Source organism: Coffea eugenioides, chromosome 5 (assembly GCF_003713205.1).
Source record: "Coffea eugenioides isolate CCC68of chromosome 5, Ceug_1.0, whole genome shotgun sequence".
Classification (NCBI taxonomy): Eukaryota; Viridiplantae; Streptophyta; class Magnoliopsida; order Gentianales; family Rubiaceae; genus Coffea; species Coffea eugenioides.
In genome coordinates this window covers 48,333,238-48,356,944 of record NC_040039.1, presented here as the reverse complement: position 1 = coordinate 48,356,944, position 23,707 = coordinate 48,333,238, and the positions used below count along the sequence as shown (strand labels likewise).

At 36.1% G+C, this 23,707-nt stretch overlaps 2 protein-coding genes across 3 annotated transcripts; one reads left to right on the top strand and one right to left on the bottom strand.

The window, feature by feature from the left end:
* Positions 1 to 6,110: 6,110 nt before the first annotated feature.
* LOC113770668 (3-hydroxybutyryl-CoA dehydrogenase) lies at positions 6,111 to 8,780 on the bottom strand. Its single transcript, XM_027315199.1, has 4 exons — positions 8,526 to 8,780; positions 7,695 to 7,916; positions 7,389 to 7,501; positions 6,111 to 6,854 (listed from the first exon to the last, which is right to left on the bottom strand). Exons 1-4 carry the CDS (start codon positions 8,709 to 8,711, stop codon positions 6,485 to 6,487), a joined length of 891 nt encoding a protein of 296 aa, XP_027171000.1. The 5' UTR covers positions 8,712 to 8,780; the 3' UTR covers positions 6,111 to 6,484.
* A 4,044-nt stretch (positions 8,781 to 12,824) lies between these two features.
* Positions 12,825 to 16,770, top strand: LOC113770859 (phytosulfokine receptor 2). 2 transcript variants are annotated; one of them, XM_027315468.1, is made up of 2 exons: positions 12,825 to 13,033; positions 13,534 to 16,770. In XM_027315468.1, exon 2 carries the CDS (start codon positions 13,613 to 13,615, stop codon positions 16,739 to 16,741), a length of 3,129 nt encoding a protein of 1,042 aa, XP_027171269.1. In that variant the 5' UTR covers positions 12,825 to 13,033; positions 13,534 to 13,612; the 3' UTR covers positions 16,742 to 16,770. The 2 variants fall into 2 exon arrangements, with proteins under 2 accessions (XP_027171269.1, XP_027171268.1); XM_027315467.1 differs by having other exon boundaries at positions 13,523 to 16,770.
* The last annotated feature ends 6,937 nt before the right edge of the window (positions 16,771 to 23,707 follow it).

Genomic DNA, 23,707 nt, shown 5'->3' with positions numbered 1-23,707 from the left:
ATATATATATATATATACTAGAGTATTGTGTAAAAAATATTGAAATGTGTTTTTTTAATAGGAAAGAATCTAAGCTGAATATCTTCAGGTATAATGAGCTATAAGAGGATGTAAACAGAAGAAAATCCTGTACAATAAATATTGAACAATATTAATCATCAATTGGAGAATTTTAAATACAAATTGTCCCTGTTTACTCATTTGTAAGGTGTAGAAAGAAATGCTTACTCTTTTGTTTCCAATACATAGCAATCTATCGATTAGTTAGCTCTATTACAGTCATATAAAGGATACATTGAGTTAATAAGTGAAAGCAAACAAACTTACAATTTGAAAAGTATGATTAACAGGTGAAACACAACAAAACTCGGGCGCAAAAATTGTAGCATATAGAAAAGGAATGTTAAGAACTACTGTACATATTATTCATTGCTAGAGAGACTTATATGACATATGAGTATTAAAATGCACTGCTCTATCAAAATATATTGGAGCAGTGGACTCTAATACTGCGTTTTCAGCTCGTCAAGCTACGATTTACAACTTTGTGGCTCTGCTAATAGCAGTCATTAGCAGGTGAGGTAGGTCCTAGTAAGTGTAAGTCTTAGAATGCATTGCGCTATCAAAAAATATTGGAGCAATAGATTCTAAGACTACAATTCAGCCATGATAGACCTACACACTCGAATTGAACATGACAACAAAATGAAATCTGCAAACATGCTTCTTCTCAAGCAAAAAGAAAACGAAGCTGAAACAATTGGAAGGAGAGGGGAAGAATGCTAGGCAAAAAGTCAAAAACCACTTCTGGACAATGCTAGTTTCCGCTTTCTTAGACCAAAAAAAAAAGGCAAGAGATGGGAAAGACTGAGAAGTAAATCTGCAACTTTTTCTACAAAATGGCAACAAGCGTTAGGAACCAAACAATTAATTTGTAGTCAATATAAAACAACAAAGAAACAAATTCAATGGCTATAAACTCACAAAATCACAAGAGGAGATGGGTGTTTTCACCATAGTCATCTCATTTCAATCATTCTGGTTTTTGTAGTGAAAGTAAATCGAAAGTTGTGATCTTTGGGACATCGATTGAAATTTGTGAAGGTCTTTCTTGGTTAATTACTGAAGGAAAGCGAAGGAAAAGTGGGGAAAGTAAAATGAAGTGCAAATGGAGTGTTTTGCTTTCCTGCCATCGGTGCTAAAGTTGTTTGACTTTTTGGCTTCTTGTCACTTTTCTTCGTTGAACCAGAAAGAGAAGAAAGGAAAAATAGAGAAACGGGAAACAGAGAGAGAGAAAGGAAGAAGAAAAAAAAATGATGGGCTAAAGTTGTAAAATGAACTACAAATAGAGTGTGTTGCTTTCCTGCCATCGGTGTTAAAGTTGTTTGACTTGTTGGCTTTTTGTCTTGCATAATGGAGACAAACAAGAAGTGGAGAACAGAGCTCATGCCGGGAAAGACTGAGAAGTAAAGCAAAAGAATATGCGGAAAAAGTCAGAAATAACCCTCAATAGTTAGTTACTGTTTTGGGGCTAGTTATTTTTCTCTGGACAAGTTAGTAATTTCATGTAACAAGACAAAAATAACCTCACCAATGATACACTGTTCGGAGAACTAATCAAGATTCTCAGGGCATAAACGGAAGAAAATTTTTCTCCCTCCCCTCAGCCCACCACGTGGCTAAACCTGAGAGTAGAAGTCTTAGCTTTTTATATATATGTAAGATATATATATATATTTCTTGTGGTGCACGTTTAGGGCTGGATAAGCCTCTCAATCATTAATCTGTGACTCATGTCATTAGCTCAGATTTGACATTCTTGATTACGCCAATAAGGCATCCTATTCTATGGTAAATTAGTAATTGCAACTTGCTAGAAATTTGGACTAGATTTGAGGATATCAAATCGGTAGTTTAGAATGTGAAATTACGTGTTTGGAATTGAAATAATTATAGTAACTGTTTTTATGATGACCCACGATGTATTTGAGATAAAAAAACTATTGAAAAGATAAAACGATCACAAATAAATAAAAATGACCACAAATATAAGTGTGTTTGAATTTGAGATAATTTTATGAAAAAGTACTGTAGCACTTTTTTGATATGATGTATGTAAAATAAAAAGGTGATTGAAAAATGTATTGATGATGCAAGCAAATCAGTGTACGTAAATAAGATGTAAATAAAGTGAAATAACGCATAATCCAAACACAAATTATTAGTACACCCTTTTCTATTGGTCACGCTCTTACTATCTCATCTTGCTTATCGAGAAGAGGCTATATTACATTGTTTGGATAGTATATTATTTGAAATATGGATTGCTTCATATTTTTCCAATTTTATTTGCTTACATCATCTTTACAATTTCCAATACACCTTTTTATCTTCCCAATATCTTTTTATCTCACATACATCACATCACAAAAAGTGCTACAGTAAAAATATCCCAAATAATCCCAAATAACTTACAATCCAAACAGACCCATTTATTTGAAATAATTATTGTAACACTTTTTGTGATATGATGTATGTGAGATAAAAAGTAGTTGGAAATATAAAAAGGTAGGTTGGGAAATGTGTTTGTGATGCAAGCAAAATATTATTTGAGATAATTTTGATATCCAAACACTCCAGTTGCACTATTTTCTTTCTCGTGGCCATAGATTGACAAATGGCCGATTTGAAATTTTCTAATAGCATAGCTTGTGCAATTTGGTTCAAAATTTTCAGCTAAAATACGAATAAAAATTAACAAAACCACAGAATGCTAAAAATTAATCTTTACAATGCAAAAATATTTTGCAAGCTCAAAACTTAAAATATAATTCCTTAAACTTGACGAACCATATATTACTATTTCAAGATTTAAATTTTTAATAGGTCTTTATGCTAGACCGTGTGAAAAAGAAAAACAGAACAATGGTAGATCTTTGAAGAATTCCAAAAAAAAGCAACCAAAATATTCAACTCACTTGACCCGCAAAAGAGCATGCACCAAAAGAATTTTCATACTATACCATGATTAGCAGGCTTTGGCGGAAGAAAAATGCTGATAAAAAGGTGGAATTTTTTACAAAATTATTGGATTTCATCAGACCACTTCATCAGACCACATATCTTGCTCAGTTTGTAATATGTCCTCTATTAGAGGACTGTCATCCATAATTGATTTTTTGTAGCAAAGAAGAAAGTGGATGTGTTTGCGTAGGGCAAAAGTGTCACTTCAATCTATCAAAGCTTACTTTTTGCAAGGTCAATCTGATATATACATTTTTTTCTTGACATATACATGGATGGTGAAAGTGTGGACAACAAAATAGGGAGTGCCATTAACATCCTTCTAAAATAATAGGGAAGCAGGTGTGTTTGGATAGGGTATTATTTGAAATATTATTTAGAATAATTACTGTAACACTTTTTATGATGTGATGTATGTGAGATAAAAAGGTAGTTGTGAATATAAAAAGGTGGGTTGAAAAATGTATTTATGATGCAAACGAAATATTATTTGGGATAAGTTTTGTATCCAAACACTATGCATCTTCTCTCAGAATAAAGTAAAAAACATGCGGAGTCCTTAAACTATTTTTATTGTCTATTTTGACTCCTCATTTGAAATTTGTTTTCGATTGGTTCTTGAACAATTAAGATTGCATTCTTTAAGAACTTTTGGTGATTTTAGGCAAAAATCGGGCCTGATTTAAGGGCATTTTTGCCCATTCACAATTGAAGCATCCGGACTAGTATCCCTAAATAGAGGCAATCCTTCAATTTCTTTCTTCAAAACACCATTAGATTTTCTTTAAAAAAAAAAAATCATCTGAAAAATCGAGGATTGCCTCTTTTTAGGATAATCATCACAGGGGAGACACTAGTAATCATCAGCAAGAAATTGTTAGAATCTCCGGAAAATCAGAAGAGGAAGAACAACAACTAAGAGGACGAATGAAGGTAGAAGAAAAGGAAATCAAGCTGAAGAGTTTGGTGAAGAATAAATCAGGAGAAACAAAATAAAGGAAATTGTTGTGTGATGTCCCTTCAAAAATACTTGCTCTCACTGCTGGAAAACTTTCTTTTGCTGACTGCATAAACTTTTGATGCCTCCACCATTCCGATGAGGACCACCAACACATTCTCTCCATGTCTAATATTCCTGGAAAGATCAAGAGGACTCTACAGCTTTGTTGATTCCAAGCGAAATGCCAAGTACTCTTTGTCAGTTCCGAGACACTAAAAGATCATGCAATCTGCTATTCCGAAGAGGGTCCGTTGCTAATGGACAAAGAAACATCCATTGCTACCTTTAATCCAATAACAAAAGAGGTACTCCAATATCCATATGTACAATTTATTGGCTATGCATTTTCAAGTTTCATTTTTACACCTTGTCCTTCTTTTTCTTCAGATTCTTTAGCAGTCGTTGAAGGGTTGCCTTTTTTTCCGGGTTTCTAATGCTGGTCCCGATACTTTGATTGTGAACGGACAAAAAACCCTTTAAATCTGGCTAGACTTATGCCTAAAGTCACTGGAAGTCCTTAAAGTATGTGATTTTAAATGTTCAGGGGCCAATCAGAAACAAAATATAAATAAGGGGCTAAAAGTAGATAACCACAATAGTTTAAGGATTTCCTCAGGTTTTTAACGACAACCTGGATCTAAGCATAAAACTTTCTCAGGCAATTCTGGCATATTGGGCCAGCAAAGGGCTCTATCACCTACATGTATTCATCACTATTGAAAGCAAACTCAAGCAGAAAAGAGAACTAGCAGGACAATTTACAATGCTGAAATGGTTATGCGAGAATTAATTCCCATCTGAGTACACTTGGACAAGCAACATGCCTGGTAACCCGAGTACGTCGTAACTCGATACAGATTTAGAAAAAACATACAATTGCTTCTACCACCATTCGCCTGTTGAATGGTAGCAAATAAAATCATAAAGGGAAGATAAAGAGAATTAATTACTTAAAAAGAGTCGTTGCTCGATCCGATTGTAAGGTTACTCTCCCTTGGCTTCCTTCTTCTCTTCCTTCGGCTTTGGCTGCTCCTTTGGCTTTGGCTCCTCTTTTGGCTTTGGTTTGCCTGCCTTGGGTTTCATGAAGCAGAAACAGGAGCAACAGGGGCACTGGAATAAGAACTTCATGCTTCTCTCTTCCCACTATCCCAAATGGTGCACACGGGAAAGTTTTTGTGCTTTAGCCCTTCTTGTTTCTTTTTATCTTCCGTTTTCACTAGAATTCTTTTGGAGAATAGTACACCTTTTACTGTTGGATTCCATTTCAATCGCTTTCATGATGACTGGCCATGCTATCAATAAGACAACTATATGCTGGCATGAAATTGCTTTGGGTGGGCAATGACAATGAGGGAATTTGGGGTACCCTACAAATAGGGAACTTTGGTGGGCCATTAACTTTGAAAAGAAGGGACTACTTTTTGGTTTAATCAACTCACTATAAGAAATTTTGGGCAGGCAACTGGCAAGCATTATAGAGAACAGACTTCTACATTGTTATTATAAGAGAGCTTTCTTGAACACCATACCAACTACTGTTAGACATCATTCAACAATAGAACATGTAAACAAGCGGTGGGTAAATCCATCATTGAAGGAGCAATAAGAAGTATAACAGCCTCAATAGCTATTAAAGCAAATTTAATCACTCCTTTCTCCTACTAGCGGATGGTTAACAGATTCCTGAGAAATGTGTCGGTTGTGATAACTGACAAGGGCAGCTAGAATCTTTGCATATGTTTGGTTGATTGCGCAGAGCTTGAAGGACCCGATAATTATTCACAGCTTAGATCGCCCCTGTGACTATCAGAAAACCAAAACCCTTTTGGAAGATCATCATACATAGGGAAAGCCTAGAGTAGTTCATCTGTAAAATCCTCTATTATTTACCCTGTGAACAACGATGCGAGCGACAATTACATGCCAGTCTAGAATGCAATAGATTGACCTGATGTCCGAGTGCTGATTAGCATTCTCGATTGATTCTTACCAAAGAGATAAAGGATTTCCATCACCAAGATTAATCACTAACCATTATTATGGTATTCGATTCAACAGATTATAGTAGTATTCACATACTTGTATCTAGTAGCAAAAGGAGGCAAACAGGTAAAAGCATAATCACTGGATCTTCACAGTATTCATAAACTTTCACAAGCCATCTTTCCTACTGTATGCCAGATAAGAGAGTTTCATTTTCTCTTCTATTTATCAATTTTACAAACATGTATAATCCTATTTCAGTAACTTACATGTTTATTTTGAAATGAACAACAAGACTAAATCTACCGCAGCTTGGGCTCCAGGAAGACGCTACAACAAGATTATGGAACTTTCAAGCTTCCAGGACTCTGTAGTAGAGCACTCTTAATCTTACCTCAACAGTCAAAGTCATGTTTCAGACATGTCATGTGGAAAATGCATAATTGAGATTCTCGTTATTTTCATACTTGAAGAATATTAAAGTTGAGCCAATGGTTTTATTTCTTTGGGCCTAGAATCATAGTCATAAACCCCAACACCGCGTTTTCTGCCAAGTCGACCAGCATCAACATACTGCACAAGAAGAGGACACGGAGCATATTTACTGTCCCCAAGGCCAGCCTGAAGAACTTTCATTATTGACAAGCAAACATCAAGCCCAATCAAATCAGCAAGCTCTAGAGGACCCATTGGATGGTTTGTCCCCAGCTTCATTCCTGTATCAATGTCTTCCTTTGTTGCTACTCCAGTATGTAAAGCATGAAATGCTTCGTTTATCATTGGCATCAGAATTCGGTTTACAATGAAGCCAGGATAGTCATTGGAGCAAATGACTGTCTTTCCCATCCTGCAAATCCAGTGGCTCCAATGACTTTATTATGTAAAAGCATAAATATGAAATTATACAAGTATATATCTATTCATCTACAATAGACATGTCAGAAAATTATATTTCAAACTTCAATAGCTGATAAGCCTTTGTGCAGGGTTACTGTTAAAGAGTTTCAAGAATTGTAATATAGCCCTATACTTCCACTTATCTCTATCAAACAGACCGAATTCACTCCCAAATGTGCATGCTTTGACAAGAAGTTGAACTCACATAACTCTAGCACTATGCCACAACCAGAAATGTATTCCAATGCTAGAAGTATGACATAGCAACTTCTCTGAGGAACTAATCTGTGGACTTGTGTTTTCCGTGGAGAGGGCCCTATTCAGAGCACTATGACATGTCTACTTTGCCTGTTGAGGCAGAAAGGATGCAAATTTTGCTAACGTCACTAGCATATCGATGACAGAGGAACACTGAAATCAATCAAAGTGTGTAAAAGGCATGGAGTATGTTTGTTGATAAATATAAGATTTAACATTAAATCACCTCTCAGCCAAGCATCTAGTGGCATTATAAGTATCATCTGATGTATCTGCCCCCTTAATAATCTCAACTAGTTTCATAATAGGTGGAGGGTTCATAAAATGCATGCCGATCACCTGCAACATGATACAGTAAATGAGGGGAGCTCATATAACCAACCTGACCAACAACGCAAGATTAAAGGCAACCAAGCACAAATACTCAGAAGTTATCTGGACCTTCATTTTTCACTTTTACCTAAACCTATAAGTGTAAACAATGACAAAATTGCATATTGATTCATCAAGTATCAAGCACTTCAAAGGTAACCTGGCTGGGTCTGCTTGTTGCTGATGCTAAACGAGTAATGGAAATGGAACTTGTATTTGATGCCAAGATTGCAGAGCCTTTTAGAATTTTATCCAATTGAACAAATAACTTCTTCTTCACATCCTCAGACTCAACAACAGCCTCAATCACCATATCAACTGAAATAAGATCATCCAGACTGGAAGTACAGCGTAAACGCCTTGCAGCATCAGCCTCTACAGCCTGTTAAAAAGTTACAGCAGGGGGAAGAAAAGACATTATAACTTACTTTTTAAACACTTGGGCTGTCTTCGGTTCTCCATAAGGATTCCAATTGAAATTAGAAGTGCATCCTACTTGCTTGTTTCGCTACATGGCACTAGGATGCAATTCCAATTCCCCATTGAATTCCAATTCTGATAGATAACCAAACACAGCGTTGAAGTAGTTGACTTTGATTAAGCTTCAACAGCTAATCCAGGTATTATTCCAAAATGCTAGTACTAACTAGTACCAAGCTATGATTATGAACCCCGTTTCGATTTAATTATTCAATTAAGTTTGTCACCTGGGTTATTCTATTAAAGGGATTAGTATCTCCGGCCTTCTACCGTTGCAACACAGAATCTAATACTATAAGGACAAATACACCCGCCAACAACAATTAGAAGAGGGGGAAAACATGCAAGCTCGTTACGAATGAGACATTAGTGTTGCTCTAACTCCACTTAAATTAAGCATTAAATTACATAAAGATGCCGAGTTTTCTACAAAGAACTTCAAAAAACGAAAAGCGAAGATGGAAAGTTCATTTTTTACAACAAAAGAAATAGATATATGGGTGATGGAAACCTGGGAAAGGTGACCCTTTGAGACCAGGCGTTCAATGTTTTTAGAAATTGAATTGTGGGCTCTGGAGAGAGCTTCAGCCTCAGTATCATGAAGCCAGACGTCGACGCCGTTGACGACAGCCAGTTGGGCGATTCCGGAACCCATTTGGCCGGCTCCAACCACTCCTATGCACTTGATTTCAGCCATGTCAGCAACTCTTTCGACTCCCCTGACAATTGACGAGCTTAGGCTTGATTCTTCTCAGGCGTACTTGATAATTGATCCGGTCCCACCATTCCCTACCATCCAAACAACTGGATTATATCCACCCAAGTACCTGCTTCCAGCCCAAAGGCAAGTATTGGTAGTTCATGGACCAGCCCGATATAGCCCTGGTCTGTCTATGGTTTTCCAGATTGGAGTAGACGTATAGAAAGAAGACCCAACCCAATGAGCCCAAGCAGAAATTTGATAGCATTTGAATGACTCTTTGACATGGGCATGTTTGAGTTGTCCATCATCAAAATCCCCCTTTTTCCCTCTCCTTATAATGCTTGCTTAGAGTCTCTCTTTTAGTATTTTTTTTTCCTTAAAGAGAAAAAGAGACAAGCATGTCCCAATATTCAGTTGATGGGGTTATTTCGAATAATAACCTTTAGTAATAGTTCTTGGATTTTATTTATTGTAAATATATTCATCGAAGTCAATAGAACCGAATACGAATGAACTTTGTCATCGTTAGTATGTTGAGGAGCAATGGCTCGGTGAAAATTATCATGCATCTTACTCAATTCTAGAGCGTGTTTGGATAATAGATTGTTTGGGATATCTTTTGAAAAATATATATATATATATATCGTAACACTTTTGCATGTGATTTACGTGAAATTAAAAGGCAATTAAAAATTTTGTTGACGATGCAAGCAAAAGTTTTTGAACTGAGGGTGATGTCGTAAAAGACTCGACGATTACAATTTGTGTTACCCAGCCCTTCTTCTTTGTGTTTTGATTCATTTTGGTTACATGAAAGGCTCATATCAGTAGTAATTACTCCCAAAATTTTCGAGGCTAAAAAGTTTTCTCTTACTTCTAATTGGCTTGACTCTTGAGTAGAACTCAAGCTAGCACAAGCCTACTCCTTTTGGCATCAATGCTTAATTTAGGACTAAATCTTGTCAAAGGTTGCTATCGAGCATCGACAACACGCCACTAGAGGCCAGCATTGGCAAATAATATAATATATCTAATAAGCTTCAAAACATATTAACAATTGCTTGCTAGCCCACATTAAACTGACTCAATCTGTGTTAGTGTTAAATATTTTTTTTTTTATTGGGTGCCAATAAAAAAAAAAAAAATTGCAGTGTCCATTTCTGTACTCTATGAAGAAGTTCTGGTTCGACAGTTCAGCACCCAAAAAGTCAAAAAGCAGAAAGCTTCCCAGCAAAACTCACAACTGTCACTACTGAGGATGAGTTGATATCATGGGCGAGGCATCATTGTAAATTGGAAGTCCCACTACTAATTACTTTGTAGCACTCTAAAAAGCTTGCCAAGCAAGCTTAATAATGCAATCATGTCACCTAAACCATCATATATGCCCACACGCATTCGAACACACTAATAAAAATTTGTTTTGACGAGTGGACCTCAATGTCATGGGACATTTTATTATTCTTTTTATAGTATACACAATTTTTTTTTTCTGTTTTTGATTGAATGACAACGATAGCACCTTATTGTGTCTAAACTTCGCTTACCTGCTGCTGAACTATTTGTTTTCTTACATCATTACCTCGGATTTTTTTTTTTAGGAATGTCGGTATCACTTATTACCTCGTACATATATATATATATACACCAAATTGTTATAAATTTTTTTTTTTACAAAAACTCTTAAAAATAGTAATCAGGACGGGCTCTTAATCCCTCGAAAGAAATATGAAAGCAGCTACTTAATTTCTTGGCCTTAATTAAAAGCAAGCTTCCTTCTATCCTTTTAATATGGTGTGCTGCTCTAATTCGATGGATCAAACACAGAGAGCAATAGGGCTACTCTTTTGAGTGCTAATTCAATTACCTTTTCCTAATTCAAGAGCGGATGTTAAGGTTTATTCTTGTTTTTAGATTGCATTTTTGGTTGGACTAGATGGTTCTTTGCGGAAGTCTCTACATGATCGTCTAAAAGGTAGAAATTCTTATCAAAACTCAAGAATTAATGATGGAACATGAAGGTTATTGGGAATTGTTAATTGTAATCCCCTTTTTGTTTATCGCAATTCTACCATTATTTTTATCATATATTTTTTCATTTATTAGACTATGTGATAATACAAATAACGAGAATATGAATAATACTTGCTATTAGGAAATCATCTTAATCAACCATCTTATTCTCCTTAAACGTAAAAATAAGGAATCTTAATGCCACCGTTTCTTTCTGTTGGTTTCAACAAATGGAAAAAAAAGAAAAGAAACGATAAGCACCATACACTATGCTATAGAATATTTTTTTTTTTTTAATGCAGTGGATAATGAAGGATGTTTGTTTATCACAAAGTTCCATAAAAAAGTTACGTAAAACACTTGGACGTGATTAAACATGGGAACCTACCTAATCTACATAAATAATTACTCGTATTCGGTATGCAGTTGGACGAATTGATTTGTAAGGTCATTACCAATTTAGGCAATTACTTCCCACAAAAATTCTTGCATCTTAGTAGAATCAAATCATCAATGAATGCTGGTAAAAGCCCTTGACTAACCACTAAAGTTGGAAGAGGAATGGATATTATTGTCGCAATCCAATCCAGCAATCAGCAACCGAGTCTCATATTTATGTGGATTCGGTACGTTCACATGTCAGTCCTACTCTCGCATCATACATAAGAAGTAGGTTTGAGTAGTTGACCCGACAACCCCTTTGGGAATGGATCTCCTTAACTTCACAAATAAATCACCTCCCAAACCCCGTGACTTCCGCCGCTCCATGCTACCGGCTACTTCCGCCCATCCTTTCCTGCTTCCCCGGTCATCATCGAATCTCACTTCTTTGACTTTTCGGTCTCGCTGCCAGCTGTTATAAAACATTCGCACTCTCTAGTCTCTACCTCAACGCGCGTGCTGCAACATTTTTTTTTTTAAAAAAAATTACACCTGAGGATTTTAATCTTAACGGATTCATAAAAGTTAATTAATGAAGCTGGTACTGAAAGCACTAAAAATCAAAGAACAGGTACCTAAAAGCATAAAACTAGCAGCACCTTAGGATAAAAAATGGTATTTTCTAACATTTAATTATATGTAAATATTATTTATAAATTTAGAAGTGCTGAAAGGATATTTTTAGACATTACATACTAGTAGTACTAAAAAGCTAAAGAGACTAGCATTATTGAAATTTAAGAGTATGTACCTAAGCATGTGACATTAATACTCTCTAAGGATAATAATGGTATTTCATAAGCATGGGGGAGGCGGGGTAATAATTGATTGCTTGTATTGATGAATTCAACACTATAATAAAACTCTTTAATATCAACAAATTTAAAATATATATGTGTTATTTTCAAAATAATTCAAGGAACTCATAATGGTGCATTAATATAAATAAATTACAACTCAAATCAATCTATAGTAATAAAAATTACATCTTAACAAATAACTCACATATAGTGGGAAGATAAATTTACGTGTAATAAGACTTGAATATAAGGTTTCTCTTTTTTTTTTTTTTTTAAAGAGTTTTAACTTGACCATCGAATTAAGCCTTATTGTTAAAAAACCATGCAGAGTACGTTGAAACTTTCTTCAAATTTCACAATTTTGAGGAAAATTTGGTGATTCTATAGAGGGAGCAAGGCAGAAGAAGAAAACAAAGGTAAGAAGACACCCTCCATGATTTGGTTGCCAGTTTTATGGTACACGCGCAGTGCGGGCTGTGGGGGAGCCGACGAAAAATAAGTCGTACTAAAATCTCACGCCTGTCCTCGTAAGAATGCACCAATTAATGTCCAACCTCATCCACTCATCCTTCAAATCTCCCACTCAGAACTCCCACACAATCACACGCATTTTCTAATGTGAGACTGTGGACTGCGGACAAATGTGGGTATTGACAATTGACTCAGACTTGTGATCTGTGGAAACTCTGAACGATGGGGTACTTAAACAAATTTGCCGTGCTGCATTAAAAGTCAGCTCTCGTGTCATCATTTCAAATCAGTCCACCAGTTTTCTGTCCATTTATTAACTTGGATTTTCTCACCCTCACAAAACTACAGTGTACTTTCCCTATTTTTTCTTCGCTCGAGATTTCTCAATTTCACTATTTACTGACTCAAGAGACAAAGTGGGGCTCTGTTCTTTTTCATTGTCCCTCTTTCCCCTGATTCATTGCTTGATTGTACTTCTAAAAGAAGGAACTGTTCCTCTTCACTGTCGAGGGTTGTGTTCACAAGTGACAATTGCTTCACTCTGAAGTGATGGAGCGTTGAAATATCGGTTCCCTTTTGGAGGAAAAGAAGGTTCTCTCCCCATTTCAACCTATTGATATGACTTGAATTTTAATGTTTGCTTGTTAGTTTCTGATCTAGGGATCTGAAACCAAGTGGGGTTCCTAAATTGTAGTGACATTTTTTATTTTTGTCCAAGTAGTGACATTTCTTGCTTCAGCACTAAGTTGGTGTTGTTGGTTTTTGTTTCTTAAACCCTTTTTTTTTGTGATCTTTGGGTTCTTTTTGGAATTGAGATGTTGAATTTCTCTTCATTTGGGAAATCTATGCAATGAAAGTCCAGTTTTTTTGGGGCCGGGGATGATAGCTCGGCACCTTTTTCTAGAGGCATGAAGTGTACTTATATATCTGTATCTGGGTTTCCTCACTTCAGTTTATCAATCCCCTTGTAAATTGGGCAATTTGTTGCTCTCAGATAGTTATCCGTTATCGTACTATCTTAGGATTTCATTTGATCTTTGTGGTACTGATTGGTTCTTTTACCTTCGAAATTCTGAAAAGCGATGCACCAGCAATAATGGGCAGCTCGAACTAAGTGGATAGATGGTGATGTTGGCTCTGATTACTCAGTGAAGTTCTGTTGTTTCACTAATGGTGGTCAGGGAACTTTTCCCCATGACCATCATGAATTTACTATTATTGGCTTGTTTTATCTGCTTGCTTTCGGGACTTGAAGCCCAAAGCCAGGGTTGTCATCCAAATGACCTTGCGGCATTGAAGGAATTTGCAGGAAATCTAACAAACGGCTCCATTATCTCAGCATGGTCGAATGATCTCAGTTGCTGTAACTGGGATGGTGTTGTCTGTGGTGGAAGCAGAGTGATCATGTTAAATTTGTCAAGAAACGGCGTGAAAGGGGTGATTTCAGAGTCTTTGGGAAATTTGGATCAGTTGAGGCTGCTTGATCTTTCACACAATGATCTCGAAGGTGGATTGCCTTCTGATCTTTCCAATTTGCAGCTGCTGGAATCTCTTGATCTTAGCCATAACAAGTTATCTGGACAAGTGGTGGGAGCACTTATTAAATTAAGGTCAATCCAATCACTGAATCTGTCTAGCAATCTATTCACTGGAAACTTCACTGATTTTGGTAAATTTCCCAATCTTGTTGAATTTATCATTATCAACAACTCCTTTTCTGGAGAGTTGGACTCTCAGCTCTGCAGTATCTCGAGGAAAATTCAGGTTGTTGATTTATCGTTGAACCGTTTCTCTGGTGGACTTGAAGGCTTGGATAATTGCAGCACTTCTCTTCAGCAGCTACATCTAGATGAAAATTCTTTTTCAGGCCCCCTTCCCGAGTCCCTGTATTCAGTGACTTCCTTGGAGCAGCTATCATTTTCTGCCAACAATTTCTCTGGCCAGCTTAGCCCTCAACTCAGTAAGCTTTCCAATCTGAAATCTTTGGTTTTATCCGGGAACGTGTTTTCTGGTACACTTCCTAATGTATTTGGCAATTTGACAAAACTAGAGCAGTTGGTTGCGCATTCTAATTCGTTCTCTGGGCCATTGCCTTCTAGCCTGGCCCAATGCTCTAAGCTAAGAGTGCTTGATCTTGGAAAAAATTCTTTATCTGGTGTCATTGATCTTAACTTCACTGGATTACCGAATCTGCATACTCTTGATCTTGCTAGTAATCACTTTTACGGTCCCCTACCAGACTCACTATCTACTTCCCAGGAGCTGAAAATTTTGAGTCTTGCCAAGAATGAACTAACTGGCCACGTACCTGAGAGTTATGCAAATCTCACATCTCTTGTGTTCTTATCTTTGTCCAACAACAGTCTTACAAGTTTATCTGGAGCATTGTCAGTTCTGCAGAATTGCAGAAACCTCACTACCCTCATCCTCACCAAGAATTTCCATGGTGAAAAAATCCCAACAAATGTAGGTGGTTTTCAGAACTTGATGGTTTTTGCACTCGGGAACTGTGGCCTGAATGGCCAAATTCCAAGTTGGTTATTGAATTGCAGCAAGTTGGAAGTTCTTGACTTGTCCTGGAATCATTTGAATGGAAGTATTCCTCCATGGATTGGCCAGATGGACAACTTATTCTACTTGGATTTGTCTAATAACTCATTGACGGGAGAAATTCCAAAAAGTATAACAGAGCTGAAGGGACTCGTAACTGCAAAAAGCAATCCACCAAGTCTCAACTCATCAACCAGCATTCCTCTCTTTGTCAAACGAAATCAGAGTTCTAGTGGTTTACAGTATAATCAAGCTTCAAGTTTCCCTCCATCAATATTATTGAGCAACAATAAACTAAATGGAACAATTTGGCCTGAAATTGGACGGTTGAAGCAAGTCCATGTCCTTGATCTCAGCAGGAATAATATTACTGGAACCATCCCTCCATCCATTTCTGATATGGGAAATCTGGAGGTCCTGGATTTGTCATTCAATGATCTCTACGGATCAATTCCTTCATCATTCAATAAGCTAACATTCCTATCAAAGTTTAGTGTGGCTTATAATCACTTGCAGGGAGCAATCCCAATTGGTGGCCAGTTTTTTAGTTTCCCCAGCTCAAGCTTTGATGGTAACCCTGGACTTTGTGGGAAAATCATCTCTCCTTGTGCAGTTAATAATGTTGGGCTTCAACCTGTTATTCCTGCAACTTCAAACAACAAGTTTGGTCGGAGCAGTATCCTTGGATTGACAATTAGTATAGGGGTGGGAATTGCCATTCTCCTGGCCCTAGTTCTGCTTAAAATTTCAAGAAGAGATATGGGAAATCCAATTGATGACCTGGAGGATGAAATCAGTAGGCCCCCGAGATTGTCTGATGCATTTGGACCTTCAAAGTTGGTGCTCTTCCAGAATGCTGACTGCAAGGATCTCACAGTTGCAGACATTCTGAAGGGAACGAGCAATTTCGGCCAAACAAATATTGTTGGCTGTGGAGGTTTTGGTCTTGTTTTCAAGGCTGACCTACCTAATGGCACAAAAGCTGCAATCAAGAGACTATCTGGTGATTGCGGGCAGGTGGAACGTGAATTCCAAGCTGAAGTAGAAGCACTCTCAAGAGCTCAGCACAAGAACCTTGTTTCTCTGCAAGGGTACTGCAGGCATGGAAATGACAGGCTTCTCATTTACTCCTACATGGAGAATGGAAGCTTAGATTATTGGTTGCATGAAAGGATTGATGGGAGTTCCTTTCTTAGATGGGAAGCAAGGCTAAAGATTGCTCAAGGGGCTGCTCGTGGATTAGCTTATCTGCATAAGGAGCCAAATATAATTCATCGAGACATTAAAACTAGCAACATTCTTCTGGATGAGAGGTTTGAAGCTCATTTAGCTGATTTTGGGTTGTCTAGGTTACTTCATCCTTATGACACCCATGTCACTACCGATTTGGTCGGCACCCTGGGGTATATACCTCCGGAGTACAGCCAAACATTGACGGCAACTTTCAGGGGAGATGTTTACAGTTTTGGTGTTGTTCTGCTTGAGCTTCTTACCGGAAGGAGACCTGTTGAAGTTTGCAAGGGGAAGAATTGCAGAGACTTGGTTTCATGGGTGTTTCAGATGAAATCTGAGAGGAGAGAGGAGGAGATATTTGATTCATCTATATGGGATAAAGATTTTGAAAAGCAGCTATTAGAGGTGCTTGCTATAGCCTGTAAATGTATAGACCAGGAGCCTAGACGCAGACCCTCCATCGATCAAGTTGTTTCTTGGCTTGATGCAATTGAGACTGGAAGAGCTAGAAAATAAAGAAATTTAATGTGCCTTCTAGTCTTGAATATTTCGGTCTCTTTCACATAAATATAATACTATTAACGTATAGCGCTTTTAGTCTCGCTCGCATGGTCTTTCGCATGAAATGCCCAAATTAAATGATTTTAGACCTTAAAATCACTTTCTTGTTCATACATACGGTTATTCGATGCTGTTCCTGAATACGATACGCTTCATGTGCTTTCTTGGATTCTCATTCTTTTTCACTAAATGAGGACATGCCCGATTGAATTGGAGAAATGGATAGAACGTACAAGCAATCATGCAAGATTTTTTTTTCTTCTTCTTGCTCTTTAATTGGTTTCATGCGACAGTTCTTTTTCTGCCTTTTCGATTTCCAGATTAATGGATGTAACGTAACCTTTGGCTCTGTTGAAGCGGATATGTTTGTCAAGTTGACTGGGGATATATGCTTTCTTTATGGCGTGTTGGAATCGTGGCATGTTTCTGGGTTGATTAATTCCTTTATTGTACTTCGACGACTGTTTCTGTTTCATTTTAGGGTGGAAATGGCAAACCATTATCCATTCTCAACTTCCTAAGTGGCATTTGAAAGGGAGACTCACCAATCGTTATGTCTTGGTCCTGTCCTTTCGCAAAGAACACAGACATGACTGGCTGATTTTGAGATTCACTACGAATGAATGGGATAAAGTTCGAATCCCACCCGAAAATAAATCAATTCTGACAACTTATGAGCACCAATGCCTGCCAGGATATTCTGATTGGATGATTTAAGATTTGAAACACTATGGATTGCGACGTGTTTTATCATAACCTTGTTCCTTTGTTTCTTTTTTTCCTCCTCTAATTTTTTTTTTATGTCAGCATTTTATAGCAACACTCAATGACAACGTCCATTTCATTCAAAGACTTGTATATATGAAATGTTCAATATTCGACACACCAAGAAAGGGCTAATGCTTTACGAGGACTGAGATTGGAAGTATAGCAGTGACAGCAGGAGCATGGTATGATCTTGGAGTGGACACACAAAAAGGAGTGGGTTTGATATGATGCAAGGTATAAAACGCCATGCGTGGCTAAAGAAAAGCCTAAAGGATGAACGAAGCGTAGGAATGTAGCAGCAGCTGGACTTAGGCACGCGTCCTTTAATTAACAAAGTGTCAAGACTTGTCACTCGATCTGCTGTGTATATGGATGGTCTTGGAATTATGCACTACATTTTACATATGCGTCTCCTAAGTTTAAAGTCATGATTACTATGATTTTACCCAAAAAGTTTACCGAACTAAAGGGATTACCCCATTTCATTGGAATTTAGAACAGCAACACTAGTGGAGTTTTTGACATTACACCGGCAGGTATGAGAACGGGGCACGTTCAAGCGGACTAACGAGACCGACGGTGACGGAACTATTATCGGATCAAATGGATGTACTGATTCATTAAGCACGCATCAGAGTTAGAAGAATCCACACATTAAGTGATAATTTATAGGAGGTTAAGTTCAAATTCTTAATCTCCCAATCCACAAAAGCATCTCAGATTTTTATGGTGACCAACAGCCTAGCATACCGTTGGTTCACTAGTGGAGTTGATCGACACACATTGGCAACCATGTCTGCAGGCAGAAGAGCTTATTCTCACTTTCCGTAATGGACTTCTTGCCCCCCCATCCTCCATCTTATTGCCATTTCAGGTCGTCCGGGATCAAGTATTGCTTTTCCTCTTTGCACAATTCCCAGGTACTAATCATTAATCTTGTAGCTGGACTACCACCCTAGCCACCCCCACCCAAAAAATTAAAATGAAAAGGGAAGTCCTTACATGGTGTTTGAATACTATTTCGTAGGTTAGGCAAATATAAGTTGTTCTTCTTGAAGATTAATTGGAAGAATATTTAGAATAATAGCGTAGCATTTTCATTACCTGATATATGTGAAATAAAAAGATAATTAAAAAAATGTATATAGTTGTAATGTAAGAAAGATTTTTTTTTTTTTTTCAAATGAACTTACTATCCAAAAACGCTATGATTAAGTACTTGACATGGCAATGGTTTCGGGGGAAAATAAAAGGAAGAAGAAAGACGGAATCAAGTGCAACAAATTATTTATATATGTACTCCACAGGGTAGTAGGAACTGGAGGGATGATATAAGGGCAGGTGCAGATGAGACGGCAAGAGTTTCTGATAGAGCAAAGTATACAACGAAAGATGGCGTGGACAGGGCAAAGGAAAGGACGAGGGCCACGGCGGATGCTGTGGCGGATATGGCAAGAGAAGCTCCAGCAAAGGCAGTGGAGACGGGGCTGGGCTTCGGAGAAAAGGCGAAGCAGAGGATGTATATTGATTGCATGGGGATGCTGCTAAGGAGACTGCCAAGAATGTCAAAGGTGTCGTGGCTGGCGATCGACATCGTGATGCTAAAGGCAGGACACCACACGAACCTAATGCACCAACTGATAGTGATGTTGGAAGGTTGAGGAAACGCGTTCCAGGTCACGATTTACACCACTAGCAATCTTGGCAGGTGGGGTTTAGTATTAGCGTCTTTGCAAATAGCGAGTTTAGTTACAAGCAGTTGGTAGTTGTTAAATTAGTTCTAGCTAGAAAAGATTTATTCAAACATTAAGAAATAATGAGACCAGTAACAAGAATCTTTTTTTTTTTTTTTAAAGATCTTTTTGGTGGTCAAGGTTTAATAGCAGGCTCTATTCATCTTTCTTATGAATTACATGATTAGATTGATTAATTTCGGGAGATTTCTGTACTGGCAGTCAAAAGACTGCAGATAATTTTCAAGTATTACTTGAATTTTGTCCATGCCTTACGGTCTTTTTTTTATTTATTGTGAATTTATACAAATATAAATAATTTAGATGCAAAAATTAACAACAATCCTATATGTTCATCCACTAACTTTAAAAAAATTAATGTATTCTAAATGTTCAATTATTTACTAATTTTTAAAATTTTGTTTACATACTTTCACAATAATATGATGGTATACTTCAAATAATGTACCTCATATCAAAAATTTGGTAGATTTTCTTTTTTTTCTTTTACAAATGTTCTTTTAGACAATTTAAATTTTTATAATGACCTTAAACCTAGAACTATATATTCATATTAATTAAGTAGAAAAAATCTAGCAATTCATTTTTCCTGATCAATAAATATTCAGTTTCCAACAATATTAGTAAATCTGTCATTGTAATAGTTAATTCTCTTTTTTACACTTAGTTAATTCAAAATTAAGAATACTAATCAGCAGTATGGTAGTGAAAGGAAGTAATTTGGGTATATACGATTTCAATAATTGTCATTAAGAAAGTAATTTGAAATATGTAAGATTTCAATAATTGTGATTTGAGAAAAATTTTACTATAGTTCTATATGTAATAATTTGATAGAAAGCAAAATCATTAAGATAAGATTAGTTGTTTTCAAAGCCATATCACTAAGATAAAATTAGTTCTTTTTAAAGTTAGTTTAAAATTAGAGATAATTTTTAAACATATAATATAATCCAAATAGGATTCAATATTGGTAAAATCCAAGTGACTCATAACCCATTAATTCTCTTTAATTAGCATTAGGGATGGCAATTGGGACGGGTGTCACGGGGGGCTAATGGGGCAGGTGGTGGGGCGGGGCGAGGGTAATTTTTTCCCTTCTTTAGAAATGGGGCAGGGGCAGGAATTTACCCCTGCCTCATCCCCCGCCTTGCCACCCGTTAAAAAATAATAAATATATATGTATAATTATATATAATATTTAATTTAATTAGTTACAAATTTATAATAATGATATTATTAGTTATATGTTTATATAATGGATTTTAGTATATGTAATATAATTGATATTATTAATTATACTAATAATTATGCATGTCTACTAATAGAAATTATTAATTAGTTATATTTAATTAACTAATACATTTATACTAAATTCATAATTATACTTAACATAATAACACTTTTTTTCTCGAAAAAAACTCAATAATGACTTAGTAATTATATTTGTATCAAAAGTGAAAACTTGACTACTTTAGTTATATTTGTTTCATAATGTTGGATTATATTCGAATAACTCTTGTTCAATTGTTTTTTTGGATTTCAATTGTGAAATTACAATGGATAATAACTTGGTGATGTGTTGATATTTTAGTACTTAATTATTTGCTAAAATTTGACTATAAAAAATTATATGACAACTTTTTATTAGTTAAGCAAGGGAAGCGGGGCTGGGTGGGAGCCGGCGGGCTTCACCCCATTGCCATCCCTAATTTAGCATGCCAAATAGGGGTGAAAAACAACTCTTATTAAAATATCTACTTTTTACACACACACACAGATATATATATCAAAAATTTGGTAGATCTTTTTCTTTTACAAATGTTCTTTTAGACAATTTAAATTTTTATAATGATCATGAATCTAGAACTATATATTTATATTTAATGAAGTAGAAAAAAACCAACAATTCATTTTTCTTTATCAATAAATATTCAGTTTCTAACAATATTGGTAAATCTATCGATATAATAGTTAATTCTCTTTTTTACACTAAATTAATTCAAAATTAAGGGAAGAAATGATGAACAATATAAATACTAATCAACGAAATGGTGGTAAAAGGAAGTAATTTGGGTATGTAAGATTTTAGTAATTATGATTAAGGAAGTAATTTGGAATATGTAAGATTTCAATAATTGTGGTTTGAAAAAGATTTTACTATAGTTCTATATGTAATAATTTGATAGAAAGCAGAATCATTAAGATAAGATTAGTTGTTTTTAAAGAAATATCATTAACAAGGTTAGTTATTTTTTAAAGTTATTTTAAAATTAGAGATAATTTTGAAACATATAATACAATCCAAATAGGATTCAATATGGGTAAAATCCAAATGACCCATACCCATTAATTTTCTTCAATTAGGCATGATACAGAGGAGTGAGAAACTACTCTGATTAAAATAGTTACTTTCATATATATATATATATATATATAAGTAAGCCGCATCAGATCTTACCAAACACAAACCCGAACCCGAAAGTGGAGACAGAATTAGCTGAATGAATTTTTTGACTTCCCCTTTAGTGAAAAGATTTTTTGTACATGGCATTAAACGTTTGCTTTTCTCTTTTTTTTTCCTAGAAATTTATGGAGTAATAAAAAATTTATGTTTGAGAGAGACTGTGTATTTGTATTGAATACCAATTAAAATTAAAGCACAAAGGTGGTCTGACGATTATGACAAAATTTAAGGAAATAAGTGCAATTAGCGACACGTTCTTCTCAAGAGGTCAGGTCATAGTAATCTTCAAGAAAATCCACTTATACTCCTTATCAGTAAAAATAAATTTTGACATATATAACGTATACACATAGATAGATACAGATAAACATATATTCATGAAAAAAAGAAAGAAAAAAGAAGCATTATTATTATTTTTTAACCTTTTTTTGTAAGAAAGCATTATTGTTGTTCAGGGCTTGAGGGCCATATATGATACATGAATACGAAAGCGATGGGAAACGTTTTGCTTCTTGTAAACAAACAAGGATCATTGAATTATTGCGCATGTCATTGATTTTGGAAGTAATAAAGTATCAACTTTGAATCTCTGGTTGTAGCGAGGCACGTACAGATTCCCGAATGCAGCCAGAAATTGTTTAGCTGATTACGAACAACTTGTACAGAAATTGTACGCAGGCTGGAGAGACCGGACCCTTCAACCTTGTTTCAATTCCTGCCTGCGCTGCATAATGAGTTGGAAAGGGATGCAACAAGTCCTCCAAAAGGGAGAAGCAGCAGAAGAACAGGCAGGCTTTCCTCAGTTTGCCTGGCCACCAGCCAATTCATCATTCTGGGCTCTGGCTGGTGAAATATTTAGTCACACTAGTTTATCATTCTGGGTTCTGGCTGGAGATTCTCAACTGTCATTTGTGCAGTTGAATAATGCACACCTGCATTAACCGAGCACTGTGCTTAAAAGCTTTTATGGCTGTTGGCTTTTGCATCTAGAATCTTAACCATAGTTTAATTTCATTGTTTCTTTAGTAACATTGAGACGCCAGCCAAAGAAAATATTATGATAAATTAAGCACTGGATTTTAGGGAAACTTGTTATAGTCACAACACCTTATTCCAAGGTTACCTCTGCAAGAAAATGATAAGACTACATATAGTTTTGCAACTCTGGAAAAATCTCAAGAGAACCTGTGTGTTATTCAAGACAAAACAATCCTTATATTCAACTGTAAATTTTCACGGAAAGTTCAACAACATAATTTCCCTCTTGATTTTTGCTGACTCTTTTGCTAGTTGCAATTCGAACACATGGGACTTGATTGGCTGTTTGTTACACCAACATAATGGCCCCCTGTTCCCGAGAGATGATACAACTCCAAAATGAAAACAATGACATCAAATTCAGTTAAACTTAAATGCCATCTGCTTCAAGTTTCCCCTTGTTTGTTTTAATGCTAAAAGGGAAAAATACTCATATAGTTTGAGATCTAGGGAAGCAAAACTTAGCAGAATTTTAAAGAATTGAAACCCTTAACAATCATACCTATCTCAAAATCCAACCTCTTTATAATTAGAGCACAACTCTGATACACCTGACGGACGTTTTCATGCAGCCGCATCTGCATTTATAGTACCTTGCTAGTCGCTAGTTGCTGCAAAAAAATTTTTTTTTTTCATTGAGGAGTATTTCAACTTTTCGACCAGATTAATCCCCTGAAACGGTATAGACTTTTTCCCCAAGGATACAAAGCGAGGTAATACACGGATATCGATCACGAGACCTGCCAGTAACTACTAGACTACGGAATCGATCGAACTACTCGCAAGGGCACTAGTTGCTGTAATTGAATTGCAATTATATTGGCCGTTCGTTTCTTTACGAAGAAATTTCATGCACAAGATGCTAATGTATGAAATGTATAGATATAATACATG